Source organism: Hemitrygon akajei, chromosome 14 (assembly GCF_048418815.1).
Source record: "Hemitrygon akajei chromosome 14, sHemAka1.3, whole genome shotgun sequence".
Lineage (NCBI taxonomy): Eukaryota > Metazoa > Chordata > Chondrichthyes > Myliobatiformes > Dasyatidae > Hemitrygon > Hemitrygon akajei.
Window position 1 is genome coordinate 31,167,017 of NC_133137.1, and position 25,916 is coordinate 31,192,932.

Consider the following 25,916-nt stretch of genomic DNA (forward strand, 5'->3'; position numbering starts at 1 on the left):
TTACAAAATTAAAAACCCCAAATCCCAATGAGGAGCATTAATACAGTGCAAGATTAAGCATACAATAACAATATGCTACAAAGGAAGAGAATTTAACAAAAAAGCACCTAAATTAAAGACAAGTGAGCTTAGTGTCCTCCCCAAGCCCCACAACACAAGAAAAAAACAACAGCTCCAGACCAACTACCACACAATATAAAGAGTATAAGTCCGGACAGTCAAACTCCCAGACTGTGAATACACTTAGCAACAGAGGATAATAATGCCTACTACCAGAAAAAAAAAGGGAGCTGAAAGCAAGGGACCGAAAAGAAGAGAAAAAACAAGAAAAAAAAACCCTAGTCAAGAGGAAGGTTATGAAAGTACTCGATAAAAGGTCCCCAGACCTTATGGAACTTTAGATCCGAATTAAGAACTGAATAATGAATTTTTTCGAGGTCCAAGCAGGCCATAATGTCGTTAAGCCATTGCGCATGAGTGGGCGGGGCAACATCTCTCCATCTAAGGAGGATCAAGCGTCTCGCCAGGAGAGAGGCAAAGGATAGTATTCGGCATTTGGTCGGACCCAGACATAAATCTGTCTCGCCCCAAAAACCGAACAGAGCAATTAAGGGGTTAGGTTCTAGGTGCTGATTCAGAATACCCGATAATGTAGTGAAGACATCTTTCCAGAATTTCTCCAAGCTAGGACAGAACCAGTACATATGGATGAGAGAGGCCACGCCCCTCTTGCATTTATCACAGAGCGGACTAATGCCAGGGTAGAATCGAGATAGTTTAGATTTAGACATATGGGCTCTATGAACAATCTTAAACTGTAAAAGGCAATGGCGAGCACAAAGGGAGGTTGAGTTAACCGATTTGAGAACTGAGTCCCAGCTCTCCTTGGATAAGGAGATATTTAAATCCTGCTCCCAGGCCATTTAAATTTTATCCACAGGGGCCCGTCGTAAGGCTGCTAGTTTATCTCGGATAATTGATATTAAACCTTTACCTAGTGGATTAATGGAAAGAAATAGGTCCATAGCATTTTTCGCAGGCATTTCAGGAAAGTTAGGAATTAAAGGAGCAGTAAAGTGTCGGATTTGGAGATATCTGAAAAAGTGAGCGTTAGGCAGGTTGAACTTAACGGAGAGCTGCTGAAAAGAAGCGAAGCGATTATCAATGAAGAGATCTTCAAAATGTCTAATGCCCTTCCTGTACCAAACATGGAATGCTGAATCGTATGTAGTAGGTAAAAAAAGGTGATTATGTGCGACAGGGCTAGAAACGGAAAACCCCTGGAAACCATAGCATTTCCTGAACTGAGCCCATATACGCAAAGTGTGTCTAACCAGAGGATTAGCTATTGATCTGGGCAGACTGCTAGGGAGTGCAGAGCCAAGAAGTGCAGATATAGATAATTCTTTAGTGGAGCTCAACTCCATTGCCACCCAGTTAGGGCACTCGGGTTGACCGTGGAAGAAAGACCAGAAGGCAGCACAATGTATATTAGCTGCCCAGTAATATAAACAAAAGTTAGGTAAAGCCATGCCACCCTCTTTTTTAGATTTTTGGAGATGAATTTTATTAATTCTAGAGCGCTTATTCTTCCACAGATATGACAAAATAATAGAGTCTAAGGAATCAAAAAAAGATTTAGGAATAAAAATTGGGATAGATTGAAATAAGTATAAAAATTTGGGGAGAACATACATTTTAACAACATTAATACGACCTACCAAAGACATAGATAGAGGTGACCATTGTACCAGACTCTGTTTTATAGCATATGAAAGATTGACAAAGTTTTCACGAAAGAGATCTTTAAACTTCCTTGTGACTGTAATTCCAAGATAAGTAAATTGATTATGGACTACTTTAAAAGGGAGATCATGAAATATTAGTTCTTGTGCTTCTTTATTAATTGGGAAAAGTTCACTCTTATGTAAGTTGAGTTTATAGCCAGAGATCTGGCTAAACTGGTCAAGAAGTGAAAACATTAGAGGTAAGGATGTAGACGGATTTGAGAGAAAGAGTAATAAGTCATCAGCATAGAGAGAAACTTTATGCTCAACACCCCCTCTCCAAATCCCGGTCAGTTCAGGACAATTTCGAAATGCTATTGCCAGAGGTTCTATAGCTAAATCAAAGAGAAAGGGACTTAAGGGGCATCCCTGACGGGTGCCACATTTGAGATTAAATACTTGGGATTTCTGAAAATTAGTTAGAACAGAAGCAGTAGGACATAGGTACAGCAATTGGATCCAAGAGATGAAACTTTGGCCGAGGTCAAATTTTTCTAAGACTGCAAAAAGGTAGTTCCACTCTATACGATCAAATGCTTTCTCCGCATCAAGGGAGATAACACATTCAGGAGTCCCAGTTGGAACTGAGTATAAAATATTAAATAGACGCCGAATGTTAAAAAAAGGGAGACGGTTTTTAATAAAGCCTGTTTGGTCATCAGAGATAATGGAGGGAATAACGGTTTCTAATCTATGAGCCAACACTTTAGCTAAGATCTTTACATCAACATTGAACAGAGAGATCGGCCTGTACATCAACATTGAGCAGAGAGATCGGCCTGTACATCAACATTGAGCAGAGAGATCGGCCTGTACGAGGAACACTCTGTTGGGTCTTTGCCCTTTTTTAAAAGAAGAATAATAGATGCCTCATTGAAAGAGAGTGGCAATTTGCCGTAATTAAACGAGTCAGATAATACTGAGAGTAACTGAGGAGAAAGAAGTGAAGAGAATGATTTATAAAATTCCACAGGGAACCCATCAGGTCCAGGAGATTTCCCTGAGGACAGTGCAGAAATTGCAAAAGATAGTTCTTCTGGTGATATAGGCGCATTGAGTTTGGCTTTGAAATCAGATGAAAGTGAGGGGATATTCAGATTCTGTAAAAATTGATCCACAGAGATGTTGTCATTCAGAGATTCAGAGGAATAAAGCCGAGAATAGAATTTTTTAAATGCGTCATTAATTTCTAAATGATCCGATGTAAAGTCTCCGTTCTCCTTCCGGATCTTTGTAATATGTTGTTTGGCTTTGGAACGCCTCAGCTGATTGGCTAGGAATTTACCAGACTTATCCCCATGAATGTAAAAGCGGCTCTTGCTTTTGAGAAGTTGACGTTCGACAGGTTGAGTGGACAGAACATTTTTTTTTAATGTGTTAGAAATTTTCCAGTGAACCCAGTGAGTTTAAAGGGAGCAGGAACTATACCTATGTTCTGTGACTCTGTGGGCTATGGTCTGGGTGCAGGTCAATGGGACCAGACAGATTTATAGTTCAGCACAGACTAGATGAGCCAAAGGGCCTGTTTCCGTGCTGTAATGTTCTATAACTCTACACTCTTGTCCTTAGCTCTAGCTGCAGTTACACAGTCATCCCACAATTTGGAATCTGGCTCCAGCCACACTCCAAGCTCTCTGACCACACACCCTGCTTGAACTCTGGACCCTGGCTCACATTCCAGACCAATGAATGGATCACTGGGATTTTGTAACAATTGGATGCTTCACTTTTCGAAAATAGGATATTCTGCTAATAGTCAAGCCTGGATATTCCCACTCTTCTTACTGGCAGTAATTCATTCATGGGTCAAACACCAGTCCACTGCCTCAAGTTGAAGTTCAAGTTCAAGTTTGTCATCTGATTGTACATATATACAACCAGACAAAACAGCATTCCTTCAGACAGCAGTGCACCCACACAGCATGTAAACCAAAATATGATATAATGTTGTCAGAGTCAATCTGGAGAGATTTCTAGAATAAATGTGATGCCATTCACAAAAGGCATCCTGGTATGAAATAGCGTGTTTAATGTGTTTTTGTCCAGTTCCTGATTTATTACTGATATTGAATAGAAAAACTGATGCTGGTTGGTTGTTCCTGAAAGTTACAGTAACACGATTAAATGTTAAAATTGGTTTTGCATTGAATAGAATGAAAAATATTAAATAATTATTTTTTTATTTATATGGTTCAGAACTAATGTTTCATGTAGTGAAGTGTACAGTAGTTATTATGGCATGTCTGTATGTGGTCTGCTGTTGATAATAAACACTTTCTCTTTTTTGTGCACAGAACTGTGGGAAAACATTTAGCATTGTGCCAAACACACCACATGATAAAAATAGTTGGATGGATACCTGACTAGGGGCAAGGATGAATGTTACTTGATGTTCACACAAGATGGGGAACGTTGTGAAAGGTTTAGTAAACCATCAATCAGTACCTGAAATACCTGAAAAACTCTTCTTCTATGTGTCTAGACTTACAATTGCTTTGACCAGAGTGCTTATTATGGTGTCCTGATGAAGGGTCTCAGCTTGAAACACTGACTGTACTCTTTCCCATGGATGTTGCCTGGCCTGCTGAGTTCCGTCAGCATTTTGTGTGTGTGTTGCTTGGATTTCCAGCGTCTGCAAGTTTCCTCTTGTTTATTGTCACAGGCCTACACTGCCGTTCAGTGGTCACATTGTTGAATGACACAAAATTAAAAAGGTATGCAAATGCAGCTAACACCTCTTAGCTTTGATCTTCTCAGACGCGTTAGGAATAATGTTTTCTTAAAGTATCTGAGAAGATCCAATTCTGTTCAAGGATCAATGCTGTTAATGATAACGATAATAATAACTTATTTATAGAGCACTTCTCATATAAATGGTGTAATTCAAAGTGCTGTTAGAAAAGAACTGTGTGAAAATTTAGTCATCTAATTCAGTAGATCACTAATGAAAGATGCATCAAATAATCAAATATTGAATGTTGTAAAAATGTTGGTAGTACGGTAATGGCTGTAGTGTTATATATTGTGGGTATATTTCCCCTTGCTCTGCCAATAGATTATGGCCTGTTGGTTAAAAAATTTACAAGTCATGCACATAGATTTAAATTGTTAGATACCTGTAATTTCCCAAATTCTCCAAAAAACTATGCCAAGTTTTGTTGCATAGAATGCTGATCACTATCCAGCTTCCCCGTTAGATATTCAGTCGACCCAGGCACTCTCCAATACATACCATTGGACAATGGTAACTCACGAAGCTAATACATGTCACTGAATATAAAGATCATTTGTAACCAACCATTAACTGTAACTTCTCCGCAGCTAAGTTTATTTTACAGCCAAGCTATTGAGTGAATTAGTCCCACAGAACATCACCATGAACAAGATTGAATATTGTGGAACATCCAGCATTTCTTTTCTTCACTCCATCACCCTTGCAATGAAGCAAATTAATACTAAAAAACAAACACATAATAGAGGAGGTAAGTTTGAAATGCAGGACTTTATTGAATTGGCTCAGCTGTCATATTCATACAGAATACTGTAGGAAAGCATTCATTTAACCCGTGGTTAGGAATTTAGCGGCAATTCAGTGAGAAACTGATGATGAGAGCAGAGGTGCTATTCAGTTGGTGGGATGAAAGGCGCCCCTCTGATGCCACTGCATATCCTTAATACGTCTGACAGACTGGACCTGAGGCTGCTGGGCTCCAAATTCACTATTGTCCTTGTATTCCTTCTCAAGCAGATACTGGTAGCCTCTGTAGCCTGGGTACTGGTAGCCAACCCATCTGAAAAGCAAATGGAAAGATGCAGGAGGAATGCCATAGACTTGAGCTTTTCAATTAAATGAAAGGACATATCTTTAACCACTGCCCCCCTCTCCCCAGTCTAGTACTGAACTTAACAATATCAGTTGAGCCAACTAGTCTCTTTTTGCAAAAGAGCAAAAAGTATTAAGAATTACATATTGGCAATCATTCAGTGGCTCCTGATAAATTGCACTTGCATGTATGGGCATAAAATGATGGTAGAGTTGAGTTTAAAGATGTGATTCCTTCCTATGTATCGTGATAGATGGAAATTCTGAGGGTCAGCACTATCAACAATGGAAGAGGAAATATTAAGTATTATAATATGTGAATGATCACAATAGTGGAAGTGTTAAAATATGAGGAGTGCTTGATGGCTCTGGGTCTGTACTCACTGGATTCTAGAAAAATGAGGGGGAATCTTATTGAAACCCATCAAATATTGAAAGGCCTAGGTAGAGTGGATGTGGAGAAGATGTTTCCAATAGTGGGAGAGCATAGGACTGGCGGGCATAGCCTCAGAATAGAAGAACATCCTTTTTGAACAGGGGTCCCTAACCTTTTATGCCATGGCCCCTACTGAGGGGGTCTGTGGAACCCCCACTTCAGAACAAAATGAGGAGAAATTTCTTTAGTTAGAGTATGGTGAATCTGTGGAATTCAATGCTACAGACAGCTGTGGAGGCCAATTTACTGGGTATATTTAAGCAGAGGTCAATAGGTTCTCAGTTAGTAAGGGTGCATAAGGTTGGGGGAGAAGGCAAGAGAATGGGTTTGAGAGGAATAATAAATCAGCCATGATAGAGTGGCAGATCAGACTCAATTGGACAAATGGCCTAATTCTAATCCTATGCATTACTGCCTTAATATTAAATAACTCTTCCATTCCAAAGTAATGTGGACTCTTTTAAAGGTTAAAGGAATTGTAGATCAAGAATGTACCGAGTCATGTCTGTCTTCTCATGGGGTGGATCCAAGCTCAGACCTTGGGATATTTTATAAGTATTCATATCAATGCTAGTTTTTCCTTTTAGTAGTTTTTTTTAAGAGGAGAAAACATGATGATCACTCAGTTCGTTTGCTATGTGCCATGTCGTATGATGTGGGTGATCATGGTCTTTCTATGACCACGATTGTTCTTGGCAAATTTTTTCTACAGAAGTGGTTTGCCATTGCCTTCTTCTGGGCAGTGTCTTTACTAGATGGGTGACCCCAGCCATTATCTATACTCTCCAGAGATTGTCTGCCTGGCATCAGAAGTTGTATAACCAGGACTTGTGATATCCACCACCTGCTCCCATAGCTTCATGTGACCCTGATCGGGGGTGGGGGGGGGTGGTGTTAAGCAGGCGCTGCACATTGCCCAAGGGTGACCTGCAGGCTAGTGGAGGGAAGGTGCCTTACACTTCCTTTGGTAGAAGCATATCTCCACCTCGCCAGTAAGACTTTGAAATGGCCTGGTCTTGAGGGTACAATTTCAGCCTGTTGTTTCGGTAGGCTATGGAGGACTGAGTATTGGTCAATCTTTTACTGAGTTACTCAAAGGTTTCCTTCAGCCTGCCTATCAGGATATACTTTGCTTGTTGATATAATTTCATAAATAAATAAGCAATGAAAGATGGATTTAAAACTTTCATATTCCTAGCATACATACAACAGAATAAGCCTTGGCTCGCTACCACTTACAACGGTTTGTTCCAAAATATGGAAGCTGTACTATTTACTCATGACACCAGTGTAATCACTGGATGTTGTCAAGCCCTCACACATTTTGTCTATCAAGCTCTGGATGAGGGGTTCCCAACCATTTTTGTGCCATGGACAATACCATTAAGCAAAGGGTCCAGATTGGGAACCCCTGTGACTATCCAGTCTCAAAATGGATAGGCTAAGTTTCAAGTAAGAAGTTAATAAATTAAAAATGCGAGCCAAATCCAAAATAAATTTTCAATAGGAATATAGATCAAATGCTCTGTTTCTGCGCTTCACGAGTGGTGAATTTCTGAGAACTGTCACCTGCATGAACCCGGGCACTGGTGCTGTCATCTGCCTGCCACCACATAGCACAAAGCTGGGGAAAGCTGGCAGGCATTCTGATATGTGGTCCAGCAGTGCAAGGAATTCTTAATGCAGCTCTCATGCCAAACAATATTGTACCTTACGTTAAGAAAATAAAGGATAATTTTCAATGTCTCATGATTTCTGATAGTAGTCAAAGTCATAAAGTCTTAATAAAAAGTATACTTCTAATAGTCTTTTCACAGTACTTACGTTCCATTCAGAACACGAATGGATGACACTTTCTCCTGGTATCCATGAGCATGGAAGCTTGGCACATCATCATCTATGATTTCCATTTTCTTTCCAGTGAAGTTGGGGTTTTCATAAAGAATGATCTTGTGCTCCTGCCCATCCTGTAGATGGGATTACACAAAAAGGTAAGTCCTCTTTATAACGAAAATTTGCTGTTGTCAAGTGTGCAACACTTTAATGAGAAATGGGTTGAGACCCAGGATCAGGGGTTCCCAACCTTTTTTATGCCATGGGCCCTTATCCATGAGGGGTACATGGACCCCAGGTTGGGAACCCCTGCCCAGGATGGACATCACTGCTAACTGTGCTAGAGAAGGAAGGAAAGCCATTGCAAGTGATTCTCTGACTATGACTGGAGAGATAACAAACAAGTACAGCCACACCCTGATAAAGATATAATCAACTACATCAAAGGTTACAGATAGGCGAGGAAAGTAAATATTATCTCGTGAACATGGTCAAGGTTCTCTAAAGCATTTGGGATTAAATACTGTAAAACATCAGAAAATTAAGAGAACTTAGTTCCATAACAGAAATAAACTTCCATAACTTGGTTGCATATATAAAGAATATAACGATAAGGGAAGCTATTATTTCCATCAGATACTATACATGGCTCTTTGAATATTATTGCATCATGCAACCAAATGAAGCTTAACTTTATTAGGTAGACTGAGGATTACAGTACTGCTCACTATACTTACATTTCTAGCAATATCATAACTTGTGATGTTGATGAAAACTTTATGTCCAATAACAAACAATATGAAACAATACAAAATGCTGTCACTCTGGACAATAGTTCACAACAAAAAAAGCCTGATGACCTAATTAGCAAATCCCCCTTCTCATGTAGTTACGATCCACAAATCAAACAACTTCCCACTCAAGTTTGGGACCCTATCCTAGCGACAATCAATTTTGAAACCTTGATCTGATTTTTCCTCAGTCTATGGAAATAATGAATTAGGATGGTCAGGAGTTGATGTCTATTGATGCTTGTTGCAAAATAGGTGTGTAGCTGCTCAGTGAGGATGGAGATGAGTTTAACTCTGATACCCTAAGAGATAAATACTGTAAAGTCTTGTAGTTGAGGACTGCTCATCTGGGTGAGAAACTGAAGAGGTGGAATGAAATTTTGTTCCACCAACAAGCAGTCCTTTTATGAGGGGAGAAAAAGAGGGAGGATAAATGAAAATAAATATCAGTGACCATGAATCATCGATATACACTCAGTGGCTTCTTTATAAGGTGCACCTGTACTTCTGCTCATTAATGCAAATATCTAATGGGCCAATTCAATGCATAAAAGCATGCAGGCAAGGTCAAGAGGTTGAGTTGTTCAGACTGGAGAATGAATATGATCTAATTGACTGTGACTGTGGAATGATTGTTGGTTCCAAAAGGGGTGGTTTGAGTATCTCAAAAATTTAATGCCCAACAGTCTCTAGAGTTTGCAGAGAATGGCTTGAAAAACAAAAGTACATCCTGTGAGTGGCAGTTCTGTGGGCAAAAATGCCTTGTTAATGAGAGAGGTCAGAGGACAATGGCTAGACTTTTTCAAGCTGACGGGAAGGTGACAATAACTCAAATAACCACGTGTTACACACAGTGGTGTGCAGAAGAGCATCTCTGAATGCACAACATGTCAAACCTTGAAGTGGAGGGGCTACAGCACGAGGTTCTACTCCTGTAGCTAGTAAAGTGGCCACTGAGTGTACATTCTGAATTTCAAAACTTCAATATGTTAATCTGGTATTTTCAATATTCAGTCTCAACTCATATGCATCTTCCAACTGGAAGCATTGAATAATGATTAGAATCAAGCCTACTCCACTACTGATGTTTTAGGTCCCTATCTGACAACTGCCAACAGTAACTGAAGAAGTTGCTGATGTGATTATCAACTAAGACATCATGGACAGATGCTGGTCCTGCTATCATCCTTATTTATAAAGCTGAGTACAAACAATTTAGACATTTAAATAATTGTACATTTATGTTGCTCTGACGCTGTTTGTTTCAGTCTCCTCATGACAGCTGTGTGATTGGTATCAACATACCAGTTTCACAGGTTTGAAGGAACCAATATTGTCACTTCGGCGACTGTTTGTCCAAGTGTCCCAGCGAGGATACTCTCCTTTCTCAAATGCAAACTGTTCACCCTTGTAGCCAGCCTGTTCATAGCCAATCCAACTAAAGATTAAAAAAAAGACGTTTTGGATGTTACCAGTAGTTAGCCATCTTATAACGAAAATATTTGTTTGGTGAAAGTGGTCTAATATTGTTCATACAGTTGCAAAGATAACATTTTTAAAAATTCAAATTGAATCTTTCAAAGTGATGACTTTCACATTGCACTTTCCTCGTGCAAGCAGATAGTTGAATACACTATGTTTGAATAATGGAGAGGGCACTGTCATCAAAACATTAAAACAGCATTGTTATTATCAGTGTCATTTTAATATTTATATTTCCAAAGGAAAAAATGCAAAAAAATAATAAACATGAGAAAGTCTGAAAATGCTGGAAATTCAAAGCAACATGCACAAAATGCTGGAGGAACTCAGCATGTCAGGCAGCATCTATGGAAATTAACGGACAGTCAAAGTTTCAGGCTGAGACCTTTCTTTAGGATTGAAATAGAAGAGGTGAGGTGCCAGAATAAAAAGATTGGGGGAGGGGAAAGAGGCTATCTGGAAGGTGGGAAAAGGGCTGGAGAAGAAAAACTCTGATAGGAGCGGAGAGTGGACAGTAGGTGAAAGGGAAGGAGGAGGGAACCCAGGGGTAGTAATAGGCAGCTGAGAAGAAGTGGAAGTGAAAGGTCAGAATGGGGAATAGCGGAAGGGAGGGGTCAACTTGTTCACCGAAAGGTCAAATCAAAATTCATGCTGTCAGGTTGGAGGGTGTCCAGATGGAATATAAGATGTTGCTCCTCCACCCTGAGGGTGGCTTACCTTGGCAACAAAAGGCCATGGATTGACATGTCGGAACAGGAATGGCAATTGGAATTAAAATGTTTTCCCACCAGGAAGGTAACAGCTAACTCTGGAAACACTGGGCAGGTCTAGTGCCATCAGTAGAAGGAGAAACAGAGTTAACCTGTCTGGTTGAGTTTCCAGCATTTTTATTTTTATTCCAGGTTTCAAGGATCTGCTGTAATTTATTTAAATTTCCATTCACTGCAAAAATCATTAATCCTCAAAACCTAAAATAAGGGCATAAAATGTTGGAAATGGTTTGGTGTAAATCCCAAGTATTCCTTATAGTACTTACGGTCCACTGTGTACAACAATGGAGCCAACTTTCCCCACTCCGGCCTCTTTCAAACTGGGGCAGGGGCCATTCAGCTCATGACAACGGCCCTGAAAATTCTCTTGCTCAAACAGAACAATCTGAAATGGCGCAACAAAATGAGATTTGGCTGAGTTAGTACTCAATATAATTAATTAATATAAATTGATAATTAACATATTTAATATAAAGAAGACATGGAGAAAACAGTTAGGAAAGGGATTGTGGCTAAAGGGATCAGGGGGTATGGAGAGAAAGCAGGTACTGGGTTCTGAGTTGGATGATCAGCCATGATCATACTGAATCGCGGTGCAGGCTCGAAGGGCCGAATGGCCTACTCCTGCACCTATTTTCTATGTTTCTATGAAAGCAATTTTGAACGAGCTTAGAATGTATCATCACTTTGTCTCAAAGAATTGGAATTACAAATTTATTGCTAGATAGTCTAGGAGAAAAGCATGAACTAACCTTATGGGCAGCAGTTGATGTTGGATGTTGTTTAGGTGTTGGGTTCTGTTCAGATGCCATTTTTGCTGAGTGTGTATTTCTGTAAAAGCTAATAGAAAGGGGTAAACTGGTTACATGTTGGATAGCTATAAAATCAAACCATAATGCTTTATGTTTTGAAGTCAGAGTAACATTGATATTCAATTCTCACTTTGCTATCACCTATCCATGGGTCCCTTTCTCCAATGGTCCACTCTCCTCTTCTGTCAGATTCCTTCCTTTACCTTTACCTTTACTTTTCCCACCCACCTGGCTTCACCTATCATCTTCTAACTATCCTCCTTTCCCTCCCTGCCACCTTTTTATTCTGGCCAACACATACAAAAGCTGGATGAACTCAGTAGGTCAGGCAGCATCTGTTGAAATGAGTAGTCAACGTTTCGGGCCAAGACCCTTCATCAGGACTTTTATTCTGGCATCTTCCCATTCCATTCCAGTCCTGAAGAAGGGTCTCGGCCCAAAACATCGACCTTTTATTCATTTCCATATATGCTGCCTGACCTGCTGAGTTCCTCCAGCATTTTGTGTGTGACACTGTTCAATCTTTTGTTTGCAAGATGTGGACTCAAAACTGTTGAATTACACATTCTCAGCATCGAGCTCTGCCATTCCTTTATTTCTGACTTAATTTATATCAAAATATATCGTGCAAATTAATACACTGTGAAATTAAAATGAACCAATTGCCAAAAACATCACAATCTGCCTCCCAGCATGTACACTTGATTCTGTGATTTTTTTAATCACAGAAATCGCACCATAACTGTGAGAAGAACAAGAACTTAAGGTGATAAATTTCACCAACTCTCCCATAAAAAATTATTTTTGAGTCGATTTAAAATGATCAATTTTATAATATTTAGAGATTATCCTAATTCTGTAAAAAAAAATCAATTCCAATGGGTTAACATCCGTGAGCTATAAATATGTTGTTTATTTCTTCATGATGTTCCTCTTAACATATGTTGGACAACTGCTACTTTTTTCCATCTTTCTCTGTTTTTTTCTTGACTACTGATGAGTATCTGCGTAAACACAAAGTGCTTTTAGAAATCAGATTGTAATTCAGTATCTGCGACCAGCTCTTCTATGAACAGTTCTGTTTGTTACTTGAACTGTCCATTAAATTCTTGTAGTTTTATTCATTCAAAATGTAGACATCTTTATTTTAGTTCAGTGTCTCAGATGACCATTGAGTTCAGTTGTAGAACACTGAAGCTGTTTTGAACTTTGCAGATAAAAAGTAAATTTCTGGGTGTGAAGTACGCATTAAGATCTTACTTTGTTCCCATCAGTTACAGAGCCATAGCGTCATAGAACACTACAACACAGAAACAGGCCCTTTGCCCATCTAGTCTGTGCCAAACTATGAATCTGCTTAGTCTCATTGACCTACACCCAAACCATAGCCCTCCAAACCCCTCCCATTCATGTGCCTGTCCAAATTTCTCTTAAATTTTGAAATTGATACTGAATCCACCACTTGCACTAGCAGTTCGTTCCACACTCTCATCACGCTTGAGTGAAGAGGTTCTCACTCATGTTCCCCTTAAACGTTTTACCTTTCACCATTAACCCATGGTATCTAATTGTTGTCCCACTGAACTTCAGTGGAAAAAGCCTGCTTGTATTTACCCTATCTATACCCCTCATAATTTTGTATACCTCTATGAAATCTTTCCTCAATCTAATATGTTCTAGGGAATAAAGTCCTAATCTAGAAGCATAGAAACATAGAAAACCTACAGCACAATACAGGCCCTTCGGCCCACAAAGTTGTGCCAAACATGTCCCTACCTTAGAAGTTACCAGGGTTACCCATAGTCCTCTAGTTTTCTAAGCTCCATGTACCTATCCAAGAGTCTCTTAAAAGGTTCTATCGGATCTGCCTCCACCACCATTACCGGCAGCCCATTCCACGCACTCACCACTCTCTGTGTAAAAAACTTACCCCGGACATGTCCTCTGTACCTGCTCCCAAGCACCTTAAACCTGTGCCCTCTTGTGGCAGCCCTGGGAGAAAGCCTGTGACTATCCACACGATCAATGCCTCTCATCATCTTATACGCCTCTGGTCAAACTTTCCCTATAACCACATAACAAATTTCAGCACGGAAGCAGGCCATCTCGGCCCTTCTAGTCCATGCCTGAGTCCGTAACTCAGCTCCATAAGTCATGGCAACATACTTGTAAATTTTCTCTGCATTCTTCCAATCTTATTTACATCTTTTCTGTAGGTAGGTGACAAAAACTGGACACAGTATTTCAAATTAAACCTTACTGTTGTCTTGTATAAGTTCAACATAATATCCCAACTCCTGTACGCAATACATTAATTTATGAGTACAATGTGCCAAAAGCTTTCTACCTGTGACACCACTTTTAAGGAATTATGGATCTGTTTTCCCAGATCCCTCTGTTCTACCCCATTTCTCAGTGCCTTACCATTCACTGCGTATTTAAAGGGCGTCAATTGCATATGTTTGTATTCAAAAAGCAGTGATTTTTGTCACTGATAGTTGGTGAGAAATAAGCAGTAAGACAATTTGGAACTGTTTTGCTCTCTACGGTTTCAAACATTCAGACTTGGAATTCCCTGAAATGGCCAGGAGTGAAAGTGGAATGATTTTACTACGTCAATAAGTTAAGAACTACAAAAACATCAACAGTCATCTTGAATGTTACTATGAAAATGAATATTTGGATGATGCAGTTCTCAAAAATATTGTAAGAAGATAGTCCATGGTTTACATTAGGTGTCTGTGCTGATTTTATTACAGTCAATTACATTTACAGTAATTCATTTACAGTCAATTGAAAGAAAACAGCAGCATACGGTGGCTGAATTCCTTCATCGATAACAGTCTTAAGTACTGTTAGTATTATTGGTCGTGTTCTAATCTGTTCTGTATTTCAGTTAAATACATAATTTGTAACTCAGTTAAATGGTAGTGTTTCTTTTTTATAGACTTCTGACTATTTCTATGAAACCCTGGTTAATTGAGGCAGCCGCTTAATTGGGCCAAAATGTACTGGTCCCGATGTGTCCCAATTAACCTGATCCACAGTATTCACAAAAACCAAGACAAATCCAAACTAATTACCAGCCAATAGGGTGCCACAGTAGCGTGGTTAGCACAATGCTTTACAGTACCAGTGACTGGGGTACAATTCCCACCGCTGCCTGCAAGCAGTTTGTACATTCTCCCTGTGGTTGCAAGGATTTCCACTGGGTCTCTGGTTATCTCCCACAGTCCAAAGATGTACTGGTCGGTAGAGTAACTGGTCATTGTAAATTATTCTATAGGGTTAAGTCGGGGGATTGCTGGGTGGCAGAGCTCAAAGAGCTGGAAGGGCCTACTCCACGCTGTATTGTAATAAAAGTAAAATAAAATGGGTCTCATCTAGGTCGTCAGTGAAGTTGTGGGAAATAACAGTAGTATTACCAAGCAGTCCTTATTCAGTAATAACTTACTTGGTACCAGATCTCATCTCAGCTTTGGTCAAAACATGGAAGAAAGCGTTCAAGCCCAGAGATGAGTTGAAACTCATTGCCTTGACTTCAAGGCACTATTTAGTTGAGTGTGGCATCAGTGAGCCCTGATTAAACTGACATCGGTTTGCAAAATGATCACTTTTACACCACAAATTTCCTGGCAACTGTTACTTACAACAAAACTTCAAAAGTTCAAAGTAAATTTATTTCCGAAGTACATACATGTCACTATATACAACCCTGAGATTCATTTTCTTGCAGGCATTCTAATAAATCCAATGACTATAATTCGGCACGGACTAGAAGGGCCGAGATGGCCTGTTTCCGTGCTGTAATTGTTATATGGTAATATGGTTATAATAAAATTAATAGAAGACTGCACCAACAAGGAGGACAAGTGTGCAAAAAACAACAAACTATGCAAATGCAAAGAGAAAAAAAAGAAGAAATAATAAGATGAAGAATCCTTGAAAGTGAGTCCATAGGTTGTAGGAACAGTTTGGTGATGGGGCAAGAGAAGTTGAGTGAAGTTATCCCCTCTGGTTCAGGACCTGATGGACCTGTTCCTGAACCTAGTGGTATGAGCACTGAGGCTCCTGTGCTTCCCTGATGGCAGCAGTGAGAAGAGAGCATGACATAGGTAGTGGGGGTCCCTGATGATGGATGTTGCTTTCCTGCGACAACGCTCCATGTACATGTGCTCACTGGTGGGGAGGGCTTTACCAGTGATGGAGTGGGCCATATCCACTACTTTTTGAAGGATTTTCTATTCAACAACATTAGTGTTTCCATACCAAGCTGTGATGCAGCCAGTCAATATCCTCCCTACTACATATCTATAGAAGTTTGACAAAGTTATAGATGTCATGCTGAATCTTCCTAAGGAAGTAGAGGTGTTAACACCAAAGAATTTTAAGTTGCCAACTCTCTCCACCTCTGATCTCCCAATGAGGACTGGCTCACGGACCTCTCATTTTCTCCTCCTGAAGTCAATAATCAGCTCCTTGGTCTTGCTGACGTTGAGTGAGAGGTTGTTGTTGTGGCATCACTCAGACAGATTTTCAATCTCCCTCGTATGTGCTGATTCATGACCACCTTTGATTCGGCCTACAACAGTGGTGTTGTCAGCAAATGTGAATATGGCATTGGAGCTGTGCTTAACCACACAGTCATAAATGTAAAGCGAGTAGAGCAGGGTCTAAGCTCACACTTGTGGTGATGGAAATTGTGGAGGAGATGTTGTTGCCAATCTGAACTGTGACGAAATTGGGGATCCAATTGCACAAGGAGGTATTGAGACTAAGGCCTTGGAGCTTATTGATTAGTTTTGAGGGGATTATGGTATTCAATGTCGAGCTGTAGTTAATAAGGGGAATCCTGGTGTACGCTGTCCAGATATTCCAGGGTTGAGTGAAGTGCCAATAGCATCAGCCTAACCACTTGCTTTTTTCATTCAGTGGTTTCCTTTCCATGATCCCATCTCATTAACTTATCTGGGGTGAGAAGATAGTGGTGGTGAGTATCAACTGGAAGATAAACTGGATCAGGCACATAAATACTATGGCTAGAAAGCAAGTCCATGGTTGGTTACCTTTCATTTTCTTACACTTGAGTCATGACTCAGTCGCTTACCTTATTCTTCACTTATCTGCATATTTGCAGCTCCAACTGTAGTTAAGAAACTTGACACCATTCAAGACCAATCATTACACTTGATTAGGTAATCTATTCACCATTACAAGCATTCATTGCCTCCAAGGCTGGCATATGGTAGCTGCAGTATATACAATTTTCAAATTCCATTGCAATTACTCTCCTAGTCCACTCATTATGCACCTCCCAAATCTACCACCAAGAAGGATAAGTCCTTTGAGTGCCCAGGAAGACCGTCAACTTCAGATTTCGCTCCAGTCATACGATATCTTGACTTTGCATCCTTTGTTGTCACTGGGTGTAAATACAGGAACTGCCTACCCAAAGTTCTGCCACTCTGTAAGGAGTTTGTACGTTCTGCCCGTGACTGCATGGGTCTCTGGTTTCCTCTCACTTTCTAACATTGTATGGGATAGTAAGGGTTAGTAAGTTGTGGGCATGCTACGTTGGCATCGGAAGTATGGCAACAATCGGTGGCTGCCCCCAGCACATCCTTGGACCATGTTGGTCCTTAATATAGTGACGCATTTCACTGTATGTTTCAATGTTTTGATGTACAAGTTCAACTTTCAAAGTAAATTTATTATCAAAGTATAATAAATTGCAGGCATACTCAGTAAATACAAGAATCATAATAGAATCAATGAAAGACTGCACCCGACAGGACAGACAAACCGCCAATGTGCAAAAGACAACAAACTGTGCAAATGCAAAAGAGAAAATAATAAATAAATAAGCAATAAATATTGATAACATCCGATAAATAAAGCAAATCCTTAAAAAAATATTTAAGAGACCTATCACCCCAGATATCTAGGCTTGGCAATAAATTGATTGCAATGCCCAGATCTTGAAAATGTATAAATAAATTAGAAAAACAAACAAAGCCTTTTGTAATCACAAACATAAATTCTGCAGATGCTGGAAATCCAAAGAAACACACACAAAATGCAGGAGGATCTCAGCAGGTCAGGCAGCACGTGTGGAAAAGAGTAAACGGCCGATGTTTTGGGCCAAGACCCTTCATTGGAACAGGAAAGAAAGAGAAGTCGAAAGGAGAATTTCTCCAGCATTTTGTGTGTGTTGCTTTTGCATTCATGACTGATTGCTTGATTTTTACCAGTTAATAACATACCGGTACTCAAATCATTTTACACAATTCCAAAACTGCTTTAACATAACCTTCAACAGAAAACAATATAAGTCAACATATATCAAACAGCAGTTATCCTTAATAAAGTACTTTAAATCTAGTTATTTTATAAAAGGTTATAGTTATCAGGGGATCTAAGCGCTCTTACCAGTACCCAGGCGTGTTAGTGTAGAATAGCAGTCTGCCTCCAAATTTATACTGAAATCAAATAGCACCGTGCCAAAAAATATTTGTTAAATAGTCAGAGTGGACTTGTGAATAGATGGATTTGGATTAGTGCTGCATAAAGAAAAACTTTTAATGATGTGCCAGGAGCATTGTTTTGCAGAATACGAGTGTAGAATTATTTCATTAGCTTTCAAATTCACTGGGTGCCCACATTGTTTCGGTTCAGAGTAGACAGATTTGAAGAGTGCTTGCATTAGCTCTATTTGTGCCAGCAACTGTGAGCATGACCCTACAGACAAAGCACACATCAGCCCTACTCCAGTGATTTTTGAGCCAAACTCTATTCCATATCACAACCAGAACTCCACTGTAGTTCTGGAAAAAGACTAGAATCTAATTAACAGATAGAACTATGCTAACTGTATCGGCACAGTAATGGTATGGTATAATAATTTTCTGAGTTAATTTTCCCAGGTTACTGACAAAATTATTCAACATTGGCGGTTATTCAAAGATGGGAGTAAATATATCATCAAAGTATGTACCTGTTATAATATATTCTTTTCCTTTTGCCTATCATGCCACTGGCAATGAAGGTCCTCCATCTCTGGCGATGTTCAGGGCTTCCTTCATCATGTCAGTAGCTTCTCTCAGTTTTCACTACTGTCAGTCATGCATGTCTTGGGTGGAGACCCAGGAACACCTTTGCACTCAGATGCAGAAGGATTCTTCATTGCTGTTTCCGTAACAGTTTTGTTTGACCAGTCAGGGTTGTTATCCCTCAGATGAGCCCCTGAACCTGGAGGACCAGTTGACCACTCTTAGTCTGGCCTCTACCCTTTAATCTGTTTGGCTTGGGTAAGCCTACCAAGAGCTAAAGCATAATGCCCTGTCTCCAGCCAGCATATCTCTCAGTGTCATTGAGGCACACAAGCCTCCAAACCACGACAAGGTGTGTTCCTCCTGGAAGGTTACCATATATTACCTTGAAATTAATTTTCTTGCAGGCATTTAAAGACAAAAAAGAAACACAACAGAATTTACAAAATCTATATATAAACAGACAAAGACTGTCAAAAAACCAAATGTGCCAAAGAATATAAATGGAGCAACTTAAAAAAAACTACTGAAAAGAGCTCTTGAAAGTGAGTCTGTAGGTCGTAGAATCAGTTCATAGTAGTGGTGAATGAAGTGATCCATGCTGGTCCAGGAGCCTGATAGATCAAAGTTTAAAGTACATTTATTATCAAAGTATATATACATTATAAAATACTGAGATTCGTCTCCATACGGGCAGCCACAAAACAAAGAAACCCAAATTAACCCATTAAAAAAACATCAAACTCCCAATGTGTAGAGAAGTAAAAAACAAATCATACAAACAATAGTGCAACTATCATTCAGAACTGAAGTTTAACAGCAGACAAGAAGCCAGGCATCACCTCAGCTGGGGCAGGCCACAGCCTCAGTTCATCACTGAGCTGAGTAAATATCATGAGACCATAAATGCAAAGCCAGGCATCACTGCAGCCATTATTGTAAGATCATAATCATAATTATTCCTGAACCTGGATTATTGAATCATGATATAGTGCTAACGTCAGATACACATTTTTCAGAAGTAGTACGTAATAGTTGTGGTAATTCTCCTATTTTCAATTCCTCTCTGTTGTGACTGATTTTTAAGAAAACAAGAAATAATATCATGAGTTGCCAATTATCATAGCTGATGGTGTGTTTCATATCCAAGTCCCCACCCAATTCCTAAATCCTGTTGACAATCAATCTTGGCCTTGGTGACCAAACTGAATGACATGGATCTTCATCTCCACTGTTCTTAGTCTATCGCTCCTGGAGGAAACAGCCTCCTACCACCCGCTCTACCTCTCCTTCTCAGAATTATGTGCACTACATTGAGAACAGTTTTTACATAAAACTTAAGAGAACATAGGCTTATTTTAGTTTATATCTCCTCTTGGGTCAGCCCAAAGCATACTCTGTTAAATCTCTGATGTACTGTTGCCAATGTAAATATATCTTCCTTAAGGTAAGAAAACTAAAACTATGCCAGAGCCTACAATCTCAGCAGGACTTTCTCCTTCCCCTTTGCTAAAAATGTAGACATGCCATCTTTCTTTCTAAATGCTGTACCTGTAATCTAACATCCTATATCTCAAGAGCCATCAGATCAAAGTCCCTCTACACCATGGGTTCCCAATCCTTTTTATGCCATAGACCAATACCATTAAGTAAGGGATCTGTGGACCACCAGGTTGGGAACCCCCTGTCCTACCCAATATTTGTTACTATTGTTACATTTTTCCTTAAAATATTGTTGACATAGTTTAATAAGGCAGGTTTCCGTCTATTGCAAGGAAATTTGGGTCAAAGTAGGAATTTGAGCTTAAAGGTCCAAGTAGAATCCAATGATTCTATCCTTCGGAAAGCTTGCAGGTAGTGAGTTTGAAAGACTTTGGCAGAGCCAGACAGGATGAAAGGGTTGTATGTAGTAAGTGACCTATATTTCCTCTTTCCCATGCATGTCTTTGTGTTGAGCAACAAATATCTTCCCAGTTTTCCTTCTTCTTTTCATTGACATCTGCCTCCTCACTTGACCCACAGGCCCACAACTCCTCCCATGTTGGCTCCATCCATCATAGTTACTTCCTTCTCAAGCAGTGTACTGAGACACAAAATGCACTGCAGGCAGCAAATTGCCAAGGCTTCATTCACAAAAGTTCCCCAAATTCGTGACCTCTCCCAACTAGAAGGAGTAAGGAAGCCAAACCCAAAGTCACTCAAGTTAAAAATTCCCCATGAAATGAACTATCAATCTAAGCTACTTTCTGTTCAGTTTCAGTTAGCAGAAGCTGGGACTTAGAGCGCGAGGCAGGAGGTTTTAAAAGAGGTGAGTCTTGGGGCTTCTTGTTCAGTTTCAGATAGCAGGAGCCTCAAGGAAGCACCTTTCCTAGGATGCACTGGGACACACTGTCAGTGATGTAACTTGGGTCATTGGGTATTTTGGGTCTCTCAACATAAGACACCCTTGCCCAGGCAACCTAGCCAGGTTTGATCAGGCCCTGGCTTTTGTCCCAGCAGTGTTGGTCCATGGGTCACACCTTTTGATCCATAACCATCTGGAGGCACACTCAGCAGCCTCTGTAACAGTCCTGATGGCTCTTTTCTTTGTAGCCCCCCCCCCCCATAATACCAAGGAGGGAGTAGGTTCTGCACAGTGAGCAGCCAGCAAAACCTCTACAACTCACCTCTTTAGGCTCATATCGTGTCCTCCATCCCTGTCTCTGGCGCTACTCTACCATTTCCTGGTATTTGGCTTTCTTACACTCAAACACCTCCTCAATCCAGTCTTCCCAAGTAAATGTCAGTTCTACCATGACCACCTGCTTCACGGTTTCAGACAAAAGGACCATGTCATGCCTCAGGGATGATGATGCAATAAGGTCAGGGAATGTCAATTGGTTGCCAAGATTGACTTTCAGTTGCCAGTCAGATGCTGTAGTGAGCAAGCCTCTTGGTGATCTGGGTTGAAGTTGTGGTTGGTCTCCAGCTTCGACACAAATTGTTGGTTGAAAATTGATTGGTTAATTGGTAGCAGCGAACAAAAAGAAGTTAGGGTCGAGCAGAGCAACCATAGTGGCAGTGGTGGAGCTGAGGCTTTGGTACAAGAGGCTTTAGTGTGAAGAGCTAAAGGAAGTGAGTGGAGGCTAGGCTGAGGTTCTCGCAAGTTCTCTTACATTCCTGGAGCAGCAGAAATGGCAGTCAGGGCAGCTGTGTTTTCCTCTTGCAGGATGTGGGAGCTCAGGCAGTTCTCCAATGTCCCTAATAACTACACCTATGAGAGGTGCATTCGGCTGCAGCTCCTTACAGGCTTCATTAGGGAACTGGAGCTGCCTGACTAATGGATCGTTTGGGAGACTGATGGATTGATAGACAGGAGCTACAAGGACGCAGTCACATGTAGGTTGCAAGGTGCAGGTAGCAGGGTAACTGTCAGGAGAGGGAAAAGGAATAGGTAGTCAGTGGAGAGAAACCCTGTGGCCATGCCCCTCAATAACAAGTACACCGTTTGGGATAGGGTGGGGGTGGGGGAACAACCTTTCAGGGGGAAACTGCATTGGCCAGGTCTCTGGCACTGACACTGGTGTGGCTTGGAAAGGAAGGGGAAGGAAAAGAGTGTGGTAGTGAGGGGGTTTAATTGATTAAGGGAACAGACAGGAGATTCTGTGGATGAAAATGAGACTCTTGTATGGTAAGTTGCCTTCAGGCGCCAGAGTCAAAGACATCTTGGTATGAATCTGCAGCATTCTTAATGGGGATGGTGAGCATCCAGAAGTTGTTGTCCACTACATGGCAGACTTCCCTAGAGTCAGTGGGAATCTGAGTTACATATTTGTAGAGAGATAGAAATGTAAGGTCATGATATTTTAGCTTTCTACTTATTGTCTGTCACTCTCATACAGTAAAGAGATTGGATGGAAATGAGCATGCCAGATGTGTTTAGGAAAGTTTCCTTAATCAATATGTAGAGGTCCTAGCCAGAGCAAGCATGAAACTGGATCTCCTCTTAGGGAATGAGACACGGCGGGTGACAAAAGTAGGGGCAGCGCAGTAGTGTGGTGGTTAGCACAACACTTTACAGTATCACTGACCTGAGTTCAATTCCTGCAATTGTCTGCAAGGAGTTTGTATGTTCTCCTCGTGAGCGCATGGGTTTCCTCCGGGTGCTCTGGTGTTCTCCCACGGCCCAAAGATGTACCGGTTGGGAGGCTAATTGGTCATTGTAAATTGTCCCGTGATTAAGCTAGGTTAAATCAGGGTTTGCTGTGTGTCTATAAATAAAATTTTTAAAAAGTGAGTGTAGGGGAACACATTGGATCAAGTAATCATAATTCCATTATGTTGAATATAATTATGGAGAATGGTAGGTGTAAATCTCAGTTTGAATTTCAAACTTAGAGTAAGGGCAATTTTGATGGCATCTGAAGGGATCTAGCAGGCTTGAATTGGGATAGGTTGAAATACTTGGTAATTGGGAAGCTTTCAGAAGTGAAATACTGAGAGTACAGAATCTGTGTAAGACCATAAGATATAGGAACAGAAGTAGGCCATTTGGACCATCGAGTCTGCTCCACCATTCAATCATGGCTGATCCAATTCTTCCAGTCATCCCCACTCCCCTGTCTTCTTCCCATACCCTTTGATGTCCTGGCTAATCAGGAACCTATCTATCTCTGCCTTAAATGCACCCAGTGACTTGGCCTACACAGCCACTCGTGGCAACAAATGCCACAGATTTACCACCTTCTGACTAAAGTAATTTCTCCGCATCTCTGTTCTAAATGGACGTCCTTCAATCCTGAAGTTGTGCTCTCTTGTCCTAGACTCCCTTACCATGGGAAATAACTTTGCCATATCTAATCTGTTCAGGCCTTTTAACATTCGGAATGTTTCTATGAGATCCCCCCTCATTCTCCTGAACTCCAGGGACTACAGCCCAAGAGCTGCCAGATGTTCCTCATACGGTAATCCTTTCATTCCTGGAATCATTCTCATGAATTTTCTCTGAACCCTCTCCAATGTCAGTACAGTGTATCCTTTCTAAAATAAGGATCCCAAAACTGCACACAATACTCCAAGTGTGGTCTCACGAGTGCCTTATAGATCCTCAACATCACACCCCTGCTCTTATATTCCTCTAGAAATGAATGCCAACATTGCATTTGCCTTCTTCACCATCAACTCAACCTGGAGGTTAACCTTTAGGGTTTCTTGCACAAGGAGTCCCAAGTCCCTTTGCATCTCTGCATTTTGAATTCTCCCTCCATCTAAATAATAGTCTGCCTGTTTATTTCTTCCACCAAAGTACATGACCGTACACTTTCCAACATTGTATTTCATTTGCCATTTCTTTGTCCAGTCCCCTAAACTATTTAAGTCTCTCTGCAGGCTGTTTCCTCAACACTACCGGCTCCTGCACCTATCTTTGTATCATCAGCAAATTTAGCCACAAATCCATTAATACCATAGTCCAAATAAATGACATGCATCATAAAAAGCAGCAGTCCCAACACCACCCCCTGTGGAACTCCACTGGTAACCGGCAGCCAGCCAGAATAGGATCCCTCTGTTTTCTGCCAATCAGCCAATGCTCCACCCGTGCTAGTATCTTCCCTGTAATTCCATGGGCTGTTATCTTGCTAAGCAGCCTCCTGTGTGGCACCTTGTCAAAGGCTTTTAGAAAATCGAAGTACACCACATCTACTGCATCTTCTTTGTCTACCCTGATTGTAATTTCCTCAAAAATTGCAGTAGATTAGTCCGGTAGGATTTTCATTTCAGGAAACCATGCCTATCTTGTCATGGGCCTCCAGATACTCCATAATCTCATCCCTAACTATTGATTCTAACAACTTTCCAACCACTGATGTTAGGCTCACAAGTCTATAGTTTCCTTTCTGCTGTATTCCACCCTTCTTAAATAGCAGAGTAACATTTGCAATTTTCAAGTCATCCGGTACAATGCCAGAATCTATCGATTATTGAAAGATCATTGTTAATGCTTCTGCAATCACTCCAGCTCCACTCAGGTTTCCTTCAGAACCTGAGGGTGCATTCCATCAGGTCCAGGAGATTTATCCACCCTCAGACCATTAAACTTCCTGAGCAACTTCTCAGTTGTAATTTTCACTGCACATCCTTCACTTCCCTGACAGTCTTGAATGTCCGGTATGCTGCAGATGGCTTTCACTGTGAAAATTGATGCAAAATACACATTCAGTTCCTCTGCCATCTCTGAGTATCTCATTACAATATCCCCAGTGTCATTTTCTAATGGTCCTATATCTACCCTCAACTCTCTTTTATCCTTTATATACTTAAAAATGCTTTCAATATCTTCTTTGATATTAGTCACCAGCTTCCTTTCATAATCCATCTTCTCCTTCCTAATGACCTTCTTGGTTTCTTTCTGTAAGTTTTTTTTGTTTTTTTGACAATATTTTTATTGTTTTTTTAAAATAAAGAGAACATAGTGTAAAGGAGAATTGTGCAGAGCATAACAAATGTACAATTCACATTCAAGAAAGAGATGTACCCATTGAACAAGCATTATCACCCCACCCCTCCCAGTCTTCTATAAGTTTTTAATAGCTTCCCAATCCTCTATCTTGCCACTGGCTTTGGTTTCATTGTATGCTCTCTCCTTTGATTTTAGTTTAGGTCTGACTTCACTTGTCAGCCATGGTAGTGTCCTTCTTCTATTCAAAAGTTTCTTCTTATTTGAAATATATCTGTCTTGTACTTCCCTCATTTTTTGCAGAAACTCCAGCTATTACTGCTCTGCTGTCCTTCCTGCTAGTGTCCCTTTCCAGTCAACCTTGGCTGGTTCCCCTCTCATGCCACTGTAATTTATTTTATTCCTCTGAAGTGCTGACACATTGGAATTTAGTTTCTCCTTCTCAAATTTCAAAGTGAACTCGATCATATTGTAATCACTGTTCCCTAAGGGTTGTTTAACCTTAAGCTCTCTTATCACCTCTGGATCATTGCACAATACCCAGTCCAGCACTGCTGATCCACTAGTGGGCTCAACAACAAGCTGTTCTAAAAAGTCATCCCTTAGGCATGCTACAGATTCTCTCTCTTGAGGTCCAGTACTGACTTGGTTTTCCCAATCCACTTTCATGTTAAAATCCCCAACAATTATCATGATA

General features: G+C 40.5%; 1 protein-coding gene across 1 annotated transcript; it reads right to left on the reverse strand.

Moving 5' to 3' along the window:
* Nucleotides 1–5,270: 5,270 nt before the first annotated feature.
* crybb2 (crystallin, beta B2) lies at nucleotides 5,271–11,808 on the reverse strand. The gene is made up of 5 exons (XM_073066978.1): nucleotides 11,675–11,808; nucleotides 11,189–11,307; nucleotides 9,976–10,108; nucleotides 7,871–8,013; nucleotides 5,271–5,578 (listed from the first exon to the last, which is right to left on the reverse strand). Exons 1-5 carry the CDS (start codon nucleotides 11,732–11,734, stop codon nucleotides 5,413–5,415), a joined length of 621 nt encoding a protein of 206 aa, XP_072923079.1. The 5' UTR covers nucleotides 11,735–11,808; the 3' UTR covers nucleotides 5,271–5,412.
* Between the last annotated feature and the right edge of the window lie 14,108 nt (nucleotides 11,809–25,916).